Source organism: Myotis lucifugus, unplaced genomic scaffold, assembly GCF_000147115.1.
Source record: "Myotis lucifugus unplaced genomic scaffold, Myoluc2.0 scaffold_32, whole genome shotgun sequence".
Classification (NCBI taxonomy): domain Eukaryota; kingdom Metazoa; phylum Chordata; class Mammalia; order Chiroptera; family Vespertilionidae; genus Myotis; species Myotis lucifugus.
In genome coordinates, this window is record NW_005871080.1 from 4567621 (window position 1) to 4579223 (window position 11603).

The 11603-nt window shown below is 38.4% G+C and overlaps 1 protein-coding gene across 2 annotated transcripts in view; it reads left to right on the forward strand.

Annotated features, from left to right (window-relative positions):
- The window catches only part of GTDC1 (glycosyltransferase like domain containing 1), a 292170-nt gene that overhangs the window by 29739 nt on the left and 250828 nt on the right, over window positions 1–11603 (forward strand). For both annotated transcript variants that reach the window (XM_023752434.1, XM_023752433.1), the window contains one exon: window positions 11096–11160. Coding sequence is in view for 1 of the 2 variants with exons in the window: in XM_023752433.1 (XP_023608201.1) it covers window positions 11096–11160 (65 nt within the window). In the remaining variant the exon portion in view is untranslated. The remainder of the gene's footprint in view (window positions 1–11095; window positions 11161–11603) is intronic.

The window sequence follows — 11603 nt, forward strand, 5'->3', positions numbered from 1 at the left end:
AATATTTATTGAGTATTCATTCACCTATTGCATGTACATAAATGTAGGGAAAATCTGAGTGGTTATAAGAGAAGGCAGTCTTTTAAAATTGCAAGACTGTGTTTCTATTAGTTGAATATCCAATCAGTCCTTTTCTTTCTTCCTTTATTTTTTTTAACATGTGTAACACATATGGATGATTATGCAATAACATTTTCCTGCTTTCTTAATACAGACACTTAGGAAATTAAGTGTGAAACTGGGAGTTCTCTTCAATTTTATTCACTTTAATTAAATATTTTCTCTTATTTCAAGAGCCATACCTAATTATTAAAGGCACAAATTAATCTTGACATTTTACTTGAACTTTAAAACTTTTGGTTTGCACTAGGTTTTCCCATGTTCCTATTCAAAACTCTAAGTACCAGAATAGTATTTTAGTTTCTAAAACACTCGGTGAAAGTACAACTCCAGATTTCTTATCTATAATAATAAAAATGTAATATGCTAATTAGACTGGATGTCCTTAAGGACGACCTTCTGGATGAAGCCGGGCTGTGAGGGAAGCCCCGGTCCTGGGTGTCAGAGGGAAGCCAGGTGCCGGCGGCTGGGGGAAGGAAGGCTTACTCTTGCACGATTTTCGTGCATTGAGCATCTGGTATATGAATAAAGACCTTGATCTGTTTGTAATTATTTAATAATTCAAGTACATTTTAAAATTAATTGAGTATTTTATTTTATGCTTTTTACAAAGTTACTTACAAAACCAAATTATAGTGTTTGTAAGTAGCTATAGCTCCATTAGTTTAACCCTTGCTGATTAGCTTTTTAATAAATTTCTTGATAGCAATAGTAGTTAGAATAATTTGAGAACTATTTGCAAGCTCCTGGAGGGGAATAAGCCTTCAGTAATTGGCTTATTTCAAACAATTTGGCCTCCTTCCCTAAAGTTAAGAAAAATTTATAGTTTCTTTTAATTGCAAGTTGAGACATTCAATGAAGATAACATGAAGAATGAAATGAAGCACAAAGAGAAAAACAGAATCACTCATAATTCCACCATCAAAGATTACATGGACCTGTGTGCATGTGCACTCTCACCTTTATTCATTTCATCATGTTTTTGTATATTTTTATCTCATTCATTCATGCAATATGAAACATTTCCCAATCAATATTCTTCACTGTGATTTTTGATCATAGTCTTTTAATCACAAGGGATCTTTTTTGTTGGATATTTTGATTTTCAGTTATGGGCAAATATTTCAATAAAGATTCTTGACAATTTCCAGGGTTAATTACTAGAAGTAGTGTTGTTGCATCAAAGGACATGCACAGTTTCAAGCTTTAGCAGAGGAGAGAGCAGCCTTCAGGCTGTGTTTTCAGAATTTGAAAAGGGTCCTTTTAATTCGCAAACTATTCTCATCTACTCTGCTGATGGCTGAAATTTTATCACCTGTTGCTCCTGGGAGAGGTAGCTCGTTGCGCCAAGCAGGCATCTACTCTGAACAATGTGAAGGGATTTATTTTAAATGTAGTTCTTGCAAGTAAAGTTTCAGAACCACATGGGGCAAGGGACACGAGGAAGCATTTAACCAGTGGAATGATAAGGGGAAGCAACGTATTCCTTTACAATCCTACTAAGATCAATTGAACAGCTATTATATAAAATTCTGGATATTATGTACCTAGTTTTGGGAGTTTAAGTTATTATCTTTCTCTACAAAGATTCAGGCTGTTTGTTATCTGTGAATGCTAATTAACCCAGTCGAGAGACTTATGGTCCCAAACATGGTACATATATTCTGGATACTGATGCAAGAGGGAATTAATTAACTCCTGAACAACCTTACTCTGTTTGAACACCGTTTGCCAAGTATGAAATTACTTCCTTAAGAGATGATGAGGATGCAAAGTGTGATTTTGGGTAGTTTGTAATGAATATCCTTTACTGTAGGGTCTCTGCTTCGTTAGACAAAATATTTATATCATTGGAATGTCTCCTTGAAAAACAGGTTGATAGAGAGATAATAGTGACAGACAAGGCCGCTAAATAGATAAAAGTCATGGTGCTTGCTCCAATCAGGAAACTTTGAGCTACCGCTCCTTATCTTTTATCCAGGGGAAACGTGTGTGTCAGATGATAGGGGCAAGCCCGTGCTTCCTCTGCAGAAACGGGAGCATAATAGACCTTCCAGAAACTGTACGCTGTTGTCGCTGGATGCCTTTTCTTTACTCAACAGTCTTCATCTCAAATGTCTACAGGATTTTAAAATCCCAGTCTATTATTATCAGACTGACTCTTTTCCTTATCATAGTGGGTAGCTAATAATATGCCCCTTGTGATATTTAAAAATAGTGATACAGCTCTCATTACCACATCTGTTTTACTTAGCACCCATCTAAACTGGGCTTCTAGGCTTTTTACATTTTATCACTTAAAATTTCTAGATTCTATCTAGTTTTTCTACTGTCAGCTTCTTAAACCATAAGTAAATGCCTTAAGACCATTGACAGATCAGCATTCTTGAAAAAGGTACTGCAATTAAGAAAAGAGCTGCTGCAATAAATAAGTAGAAGAAAGTATACTTTAATCCTACTTCTAGTAAATTACTATGTTCATGTTGAACTTTGGAGGTGAGAGAAGTCTCACTAAATATTTTGATATACATCTTTAAAACATGGTTTATATTGATTTTAATCTTAAACAACAGATTCTGATACTGCCTTTATCTCACACTCCCTAATACTATTTAAAAGCTCTGTAACTGCAGGGCGACTTTCATTTATATAAAATGAATTATTAAAAACACTAACGGCATCTAACCTTGGTACTAGGGATATCTATTTCTAGGCCTTTAGTCCTGTATGGAAATTTCTCTCTTCTCCCAAGTGTTTACTGATATTCTTTTGCTTCCTGAACTACTAGGATTTTGCATTTCTTTTAAGTGGATTTTCCCTTACTGATAAATAGATTGAGTTGCGAGATTGCGTCCTTTTCATTCTTCACTGGAAGTGAATAAATCCAGAACTTTATACTTGGTGACATTTATTTCAACTCATCAAGGGAATGCCACCCATGTTTGCTTGGGTTGCTGTACTTCAAATAGGACGTTGAGAATGTTTGTGTGTTAGAGTAACCCTGCTATTTCTGTTTCAGAATTAACAGAAAATGTGGTATGTGCCTCCCACTTGGAGAGGGAAACTTCTCCAAAATTTTTTATTTAGTTAATACTGATTCAGTTCTTAAAAGATGTTAGTAGACTCACTAGTGCCAGTATATTTAAAAAATTAATCATTTTATTTTCAATGTATTTGGTGTGTATATTTATAATCACCTTGCACAAACCAAGTCTGAGTTAAATTTTGACATAGAAGCCAATGCAGGGTAGCAAGAAAATGCTCCTGTCCAATAAAAAATGCCTGTCTAATGATTGAACCAGTTGAATTCTTTCAGGTCATAGACTTGACTATCCTTGTGTGAAATATTGTTATAGAGACCAGCAGTCAGAGAAGACAGCTGCCCATGGCATGAAACATGGCTTCTACACCCCACAGCAACGCTGTCAGTGGAACTGTTTTCCTTAGGATGAGTTGTGGCATTTCAGATACAATAAGATGCCACCTGTTACATTTAGATGGTGATAACATGAATAAGTAGTAATTAATGGTAGTAAGAGGTGATTGTTTGTGGTTGATAATAATATAGATCTTGGATGAATTAGGAAGAAATTGTCAATGCCGTTGCTAAAGGGTTTTATGGTTTATTGTCTCAGCTCACATTTGTTGAACACTTTCTGTTCGCTAAGTGTTGGGGATGTAGTGGTAAGCAAGCAGACCTGGTCCCTCTCCTCCTGGAACTGAATACCCAGTGGAGGATGCAGATGTTGTGTAATCACTCATATAAACATAGCCTACAAGTGGTAAGTACAAAGAAGTACTACAGATTATTACATCAAGTGGATTTGGGCTTTATTTGATGGTGACTGTAGTAAATTACGTACGTAATGTAGCTATATAGTTGACCTATGTTCCAGAGCAAACCTTTCTTGTCACGTGAACCTTGGATATTGGCTTTCTTCCATCCCAGAACTCAAGGCCTCTTATCCTGTCAAAAAGAGGTCAGTTTAGAGCTGGGGAGGCATGAAGGATAAGGATTGTGAGGTCAGGAGAGGGATGATTATGCTGGATTCTGGAAGGAATCACAAGAGATTAGGACAAAAGTTTGAGTTTTTCCACCCTAACTACATGGTATTCAGTTTTGTGTGACTTATATCACTGATGTCCTGGATTTACAAACTATTGGGAAGTATTATTAAATACTAAAGGCCCAGTGCACAAAATTTGTGCATGGGTAGGGTCCCTAGTGACTGCTGGCTGCTGGCCAGGATCTTCCTTCCCCTGGCTGCCTGCCGCCATTGCCACCAGCCGGGGTGGGGCTGGCCAGGGGGAGGGGCCACAGGAGGCTGGCCAGCTGGCCCAGTTCTGGGTCGAACTCACTGGTTGAGCTCCCAGTCGAAGGGACAATTTGCATATTAGGCTTTTATTATATAGGATACTATGTAATACATGTATTTATGACCTTATAGTGATACTCATATTCCACATGCTTATAAATATGCTAGAGGCCTGGTGCACGAAATTCGTTCACGGAGGAGGGGTTCCCTCAGCCCAGTCTGCACCCTCTCTAATTGGGGACCTCTTGGGGGATGTCCAACTGCCAGTTTAGGCCCGATCCCACAGGATATCGCTCTCGTAATCTGGGACCGCTGGCTCCTAACTGCTCACCTGCCTGCCTGCCTGATTGCCCCTAACTGCCTCTGCCTGCCTGCCTGATCACCCCTAACTGCACTCCCCTGCCAGCCTGGTTGCCCCCAACTGCCCTCTCCTGCAGGCCTGATCTTGCCCCCAACGGCCCTCCCCTGCAGGCCGGATCTCGCCCCTAACTGCCCTCCTCTGCTGGCCAATTTGGTTCTGATTGGTCGGTTTCTATGCCAGTCAGCGTCAAAAGCTCCACCTCCTAGGCAGCCATTGGCTCCCCACAGCACCCAGATTTGGTTCTGGTTGGTTGGTTTCTATGCCAGTCAGTGTCAAAAGCTCTGCCTCCTAGGCAGCCATTGGCTCCCCACAGCACCCAGATTTGGTTCTGATTGGTCCGTATCTATGCCAGTCAGCATCAGAAGCTCCACCTCCTAGGTAGCCATTGGCTCCCCACAGCACACACATTTGGTTCTGATTGGTCCGTGTCTATGCCAGTCAGCGTCAGAAGCTCCACCTCCTAGGCAGCCATTGGTTCTTCACAGCACCCACATTTGGTTCTGATTGGTCACTTCCTATGCCAGTCAGCATCTCTGGGCCTATCTCCAGGCCTGATCAGAGAGGTGGGGCTGAACAGCAGCCCCTGCCAAGGCTGGAGAGAAAGAAAGGCCTGGCTGCTGGTGAAGCTCACAAAGAAAGAGGGAGAAAAAGAGAGAGGCAAGTACTGATCAACAGCTGCCACTGAGGCTTTGGATCAGACCCTGCCTCTCTCTCTGGGTCTTAGCCCCCTGGGCAGTCAGTGCTGGGTTGCCAGGCTGCAGCAGGGCAGTCAGCACTGGGGCTGACTGAAGGACTTCCGGGTTGATCAGCCTTCAGTCATGATCAGTTGTTACAACCCTGGGCTTTTATATATTAGGATGCTGCAATAGATATCATTTATGTATTCATAATTCTTAAACATTGATATTTAATCCAAAAACTTCAAAGACTAGAAAATGGAGGCCTCTTTTTACTTCTGTCCTGCAGTGAAGAGTAATGGGAAGACATAGGAATAATGAGTCAGAAGACTCTCGATCTCACTCCACTTCTTCCTCTATTACAGAATAGTGGGTGGACAGCAGTGGCAGCAGCGTTCCCCCCACCTGTGATTCTATGACACACTGGATCTCTCTTTGGGATCCGTATCCCAGTGTGTCGGGTCACCCAGTTTTCTCCCACTGAGCTGATTTGCAGCCCCTTTCAGGAAGGTGGGAGCCTTGGAGAAATGCCATCTCAAGAAAGCAAATACATTTTTCATCTTGTCAAACTTTTATAAAATGGATAATTGTTGGCAGAAAGTATTTAAAACTGTCTTTGTCTTCCCCATTAAATAACAGCCTAATTACTAAATGTGGAATGGGAACTCCAGATTGATGGTGAGGGAATTGGCTTCTCATCCTACTTCCACTTCTAGTATTAAACTACAGCGAGGGTAGATCAAACAGATTAAAAAACTGCATATGATTTTCAGAATTCACGGATCTCAGATATTCTCGGCCATCAAACTGGCTTTGCTCATAGTGTTTCTCTTAATTGCTTAACCATCGTTGCTTCTGTTATGTTAGTAGGTTAAGATAAGCACACATCTACATAACATTATTTCCAATAAATTCTGATTTCTGTGAACAGTAAGAAAAAAAGAATCATTATTTGAAAGAGAATATAATAAAATGTATTCAGATATGCTGATGGCTTGATTTAGTTTCGTCTTTAGGAACAATGGGAAATCATTAGAAGCAAGTGTAGTGCTGGCTGACACCTGATTGCTCCGGACCTGCGCTAAGTGAAAGCAATGCCACTTTAAAGGCAGAATCAACTTCCCATTTCCCTCTGATGTTCCGTTCAGCTCTACAAAAACAGATCATGGGCTAGCCCCCGGAAGATAATGTCATGGTCCCCATCCTCCAGATTTTCACAGTCCCTTGGGGAAGCAAGACATGGAAATAGAGTGAAGCAAGTCTAATACTACTGTACAAAGTAGAAAGGAAGTCATGCTAAGAGAAGTTCAGGGAAAGGCTTCATAGAATTGATGATTCATGAGCAGAAATTTTAAGAAAAGTTCATTAAGTGAACACGAAGAGAAGGCTGATTGAAAAGAGATAAAGATGTGAAGTCATAGAAGTGTAACATAGCCTGGCTGGGCATGGCTCAGTGGTTGAGCATCAACCTATGAACCAGGAGGTCACAGTTCGATTCCTGGTCAGGGCACATGCCCCAGTTGGGGGCTCGATCCCCAGTGTGGGGCGTGTAGGAGACAGCCAATCAATGATTCTCTCTCATTATTGATGTTTCTCTCTCTCCCTTCCTCTCTGAAATCAATAGAAATAGATTTAAAAAAAAGCTACATGAGTTCACACTTGGTGTTGCTATGGTGCCAAGTCTGCAGAAGTGAGGGAAGAGAAATTAAAGTGGGAGGGGGATGAGAGGGTCTAATGTAGAGAAAGGAAAGAAGGGGCCAGAAAAGGAAGGTTGTAACTGCACTGTGTAGGGCCTTGGGTTTTATCTTTAGATGGTGGAGAGACATTGAAGATGTTTGAGCATGTCACTTTATGATCAGATTTGCATTTTGGAAGATTATTTGTGGCTGGCTTCTGGAGAATGGTGTGACAGGAACCAGATTGTGTGGTAGCACGGAGATATAGTTAAAAGGGTAATCTAATTAGGGTAGGTCAATTGAGTGATGAGATGATTTTCTGGTGTATAACATTCTATCGATGCATACCTATACTGCCATGTTTTAAAATGTCAGCAGATTGAGAACATTTTTAGTATTCAGTAGAACTAATTCATTGTTACTTTTATAGTTTGAAGTTCTTCATGAAATTAATAGCAATGAAAACTTGAAAGAAGGTTAGCATTTTATTTGTCCCTGAAATTAAACCAGCAAACTTCTCACAAAAATTTTCATAGTTATAATTTTGCTATATAACCTGGAATGTAACTTTATAAAAATGTAAGGTAATAAATTGTGATATATACACATGTAGTTATTTGTGGAAATTATGCATATTTGAAAACAAGTGAATGATGTCATAGTTCAGGCATATCAAATTATTTGTTGATTTTACATTTGTTGCTGACAGTCATAACCAAGACTTTGGATTAATTCAAGTCATGGAAAAAGTGACTGATATTTTTAAGCAGAAAGTTAAATTCCAAATTGAGAAAGAATGAAAATATTTGTTAGGAAAATTTAAATAGCCATATATGTATATCAGACTGTAAATTTGAAAAGAGCATGTGTTAAAATATCATTGCAAATCTTATAGTTGGAAAAGTATATTTTAAAATGGTTTTATATGATCTCACAATGAATATGGCTTATAAGTCTTCTTACCAAATCTTGCATAAATCCTCAGTTCTTTTAATTACCTCAACAGTAAACAAAATTCAGTTGAAGAAATTAGAACATCCATAGCATGTGTCTGTATGTGGAGGGGGCATAAATTATTAGAGGACTACATCTTTTTCTTTATTAACTCAAGATTTTTTTAAATATTGCTATTTAAGTACATAAAGTATACAAGATATGATGAATGTTAGGTTGTATGTCCTATAGTCAGTTAATGGAATAATGATTAGTTTCAATGATGCATTTTCTTCAATTCAAACTAGTGTTCAGGAATCTGACTCATTCCTTACTACTAGCTAAACTTTCTCTAATTATGCAGCTAGAATATTATCAGTGCCTATAGTTTTAGGATTGCAAGGTTATTACTCTACATTTCATGCCAGATTATATTTCAGTTTTCAGAGGTCACATTGAGGTTTTAGGGGTAAGCATGAATTTGCTGTGCCTGATTTTTAAAAGTTAAAAACCCCCAAACCATTTCATAGACACCCCTTCCCTACATTGATAATGAATGTAGTGTAATACTTTGAGGAAACTTTTTCTTAGTAAAATGTATTTTTACTACATATTCACCCTTCATAGGTTCTGTTAGGGGAACCAATGGTGACATGTTTTAAAGCAGAAATCTTTTCATGCTTATTTTTTTACTATTTAATGAGATTTCAGGTATATTTTAACAACAGGGGTTTCCCCGATGAATCATTAAAGTGAGTGAGTGGGCTGGAAGGTAACACTAACTTTTCTCAGTACTGCCCTATTTTATCCTGCTGGGTTATTAGTTGCTTTTTAAATAGAAGCTGCAAGTGTTGGAGTTGGTGGGTGGAGGTGCAGAAGGAAAGGGGTCAGTCAGAAAATACCAGGTAAACCTCTGATGACCTATTGGGAAATCCTACTCAACTTTACTTTCCCCAACTTAAAGCAGTTAGTGTGTAAGCTCACTGGTGTTTGCTCTGCCAAACTTACTTTTCCTAATATTGCTTATAGGCGAATAGAAAATAGAGTTTCAGTAATTGGTGCAAGTGTAAAGTATCAAGCCATATGCACATTAACCTGTGGAATCAATTTCTCATGTGTGTGGGATTAAAACAGTTAGAACCATCGTCACTGAAACTATACCTTCCTACAACTAATAGCAGTAAGGTGTCTGTGGAATATATTAATACAACGATTCCTCTGATTTAAAATTTTTACTTGGTATTTGGTTGGAAATTTATTTAAATATTATAGGTAACCCAATTGACATCATGGATGTGGGCTAATTGTAGGTTTCTAATGTGATTTAGGATTACTTTTAGAAAGTCCACATGATGTATTTCTACTTAGCACATCTTTTTCAATACATCAGTGACATATTGCGATTTTCCTTTATCTGTAGTGTAAAAAAAAAAAAATACTCAACTACCACAGCAGTTGTAAGTGCTAGAGTAGGTAGACAAAAATGTAGTTCACCTTGAAAATGTTCATGGCTCAGGGAATAAAGAAATTGGGTCAAGCTGGAAATAAACGCAGGTACAATGACGAAAAGTTTTAATAACAATTTAAAAATATTCACAGCATTGGTTTCAGGCTACTTTTGTTCTCAGTGACCTAATCAATGCATTATTAGTGTTTAACTGAAATGACTGGTGGCACATTTTTATTTTGGTCAAAATGTTTCTCTGGAATACTCTTTTGATTTCTCACTTTCCATCCCCTTTTAATTATTAATACAAACTTTTTGGGAAAGTAGATAATTAGATCATTCTGACCTCTGGTGATCTTAAATAGAATTTGAAGTTGTTTAAAATTTCTATGTCATAACTATCATATTTACTCATTTTATATTGCCAATTTAGTGTTTAGCATGTAAGCAGGTATCATTAAATCATAGTATAAATAATGAATTAAACTTCCATAAAATTTAATGGCATAGAAGAATCTCATTTATTGGTATCACCGGGGAATAAAATATGCTGAAAAAATGAGGTGTTTTTTTTTTTTAAACTGAAGTTTACTTGTTTAAGCAGAGCAACTTGAAAGTTGATAAAATTTTTTTAAAAATTTATTTTATTGAGAGTATTATAGATGTCCCCCATTTTCCCCCTTTGCCCCCTTCTACCGGGCTCTCACCCCCCCCCCCAAAAAAAAGTTGATAAAATTTATCCAAAACATTGTATATGCTCTTTTAGGGAGAGCAGCATATAAATGGCAAAAATGGATTGGCTGTTTACTCTTTTCTTAATGTCATAGAATATCATCATTGTAGTGTCATGAGGAAAGGACTTGGGCTTTCTGATTGGTATTTTTTTCTCCAATGTAAGAAGTGTGTGTGTGTGTGTGTGTGGGGGGGGGGGGTGTGTGCCATTTCTTTCTTTTAAAATGCCACACCCTACTTCTGATAGACTTATGCAGTTTAAATGTTTCAAGGTTTAATATCTGTGATTGTACTTGTGCAAACGCGTTAATAGATTCATTCACCCAGGCACCCATGTAAGATGTTTGTCTGCATGTCCGTTCACCCACCATCTTTTGGCAAACACATGGTCACTGCCACGAAGGACCTCTGCTTGTTTCGGAGTAAGAACCTTCAGTGTTGGGGCCCTGCTCCTGCCGCTCCCGAGGACTCATGCTCTGGTACCCCTTCCTAATGTGCAAAACTGGCTGTGTTCACCTGACTTGCTTGTGAGCATCTGCGGTGTCAGGATGACCGATGCAGTTTTCTGGGAGTATTGCTAAAATGGGCAAATAACACACTCTCTTTATCTTTCAACAAATTCTAGCATAATGACAAAAATCCTTTTTAACAAAGTGTTTTTTTTAACCTCATGTTTATGTGTCTCAAGCAATGTTTTCTAAAACAAAACTAAGCACAGCTTAAGCATTTGAACTGTTCTTTAATGTGCTGTAATGACATTTGGTTTAAATCTTATATTTAAAACTCAGCTTCCCTCTTTTGCGTGTACCTAATGGGTATCATCTTTCTTCCAGGTTGTGCTTTAAGAAGACCACAGGGAAGAACACATTTTCTTCTTGCCACAAACGTTGCAATAGAAGTAAGTGGGGGAGCTGCCAGGATATGTCTGTCTCCACAAAACAAGCAGAACAAATTTCCATGAATCAAAGCCACTAAGTATAGTTTTCAGAGATGGTAGGACATAGTTACTCTCCCTAGAAAAATACCCCAAATGCAGGCACACCCATTGGCCACTAGCAAAACGCTCAAGTAAACGCCAGTTCAAACCTGTGCATTTCACTGTTCTTACTGAGCTATTAAAGGGGTGGAAAACTTCTATAGCTATAATCTTTTTTTTCCCCCTTTTCTATTTTTCAACCTCCCACATGCTCGGTGTTCAGTTCTGCGTACTGATTCTCTTGAATCTACAGCAGCACCTACACATACTGCCTCCACAGTTTGCAGATAACTCATGATTCAGGCCCATAAGAAACATCTGTAACTATATGGCATAATACGTGCTCTAGATTAATCATGGAAAAG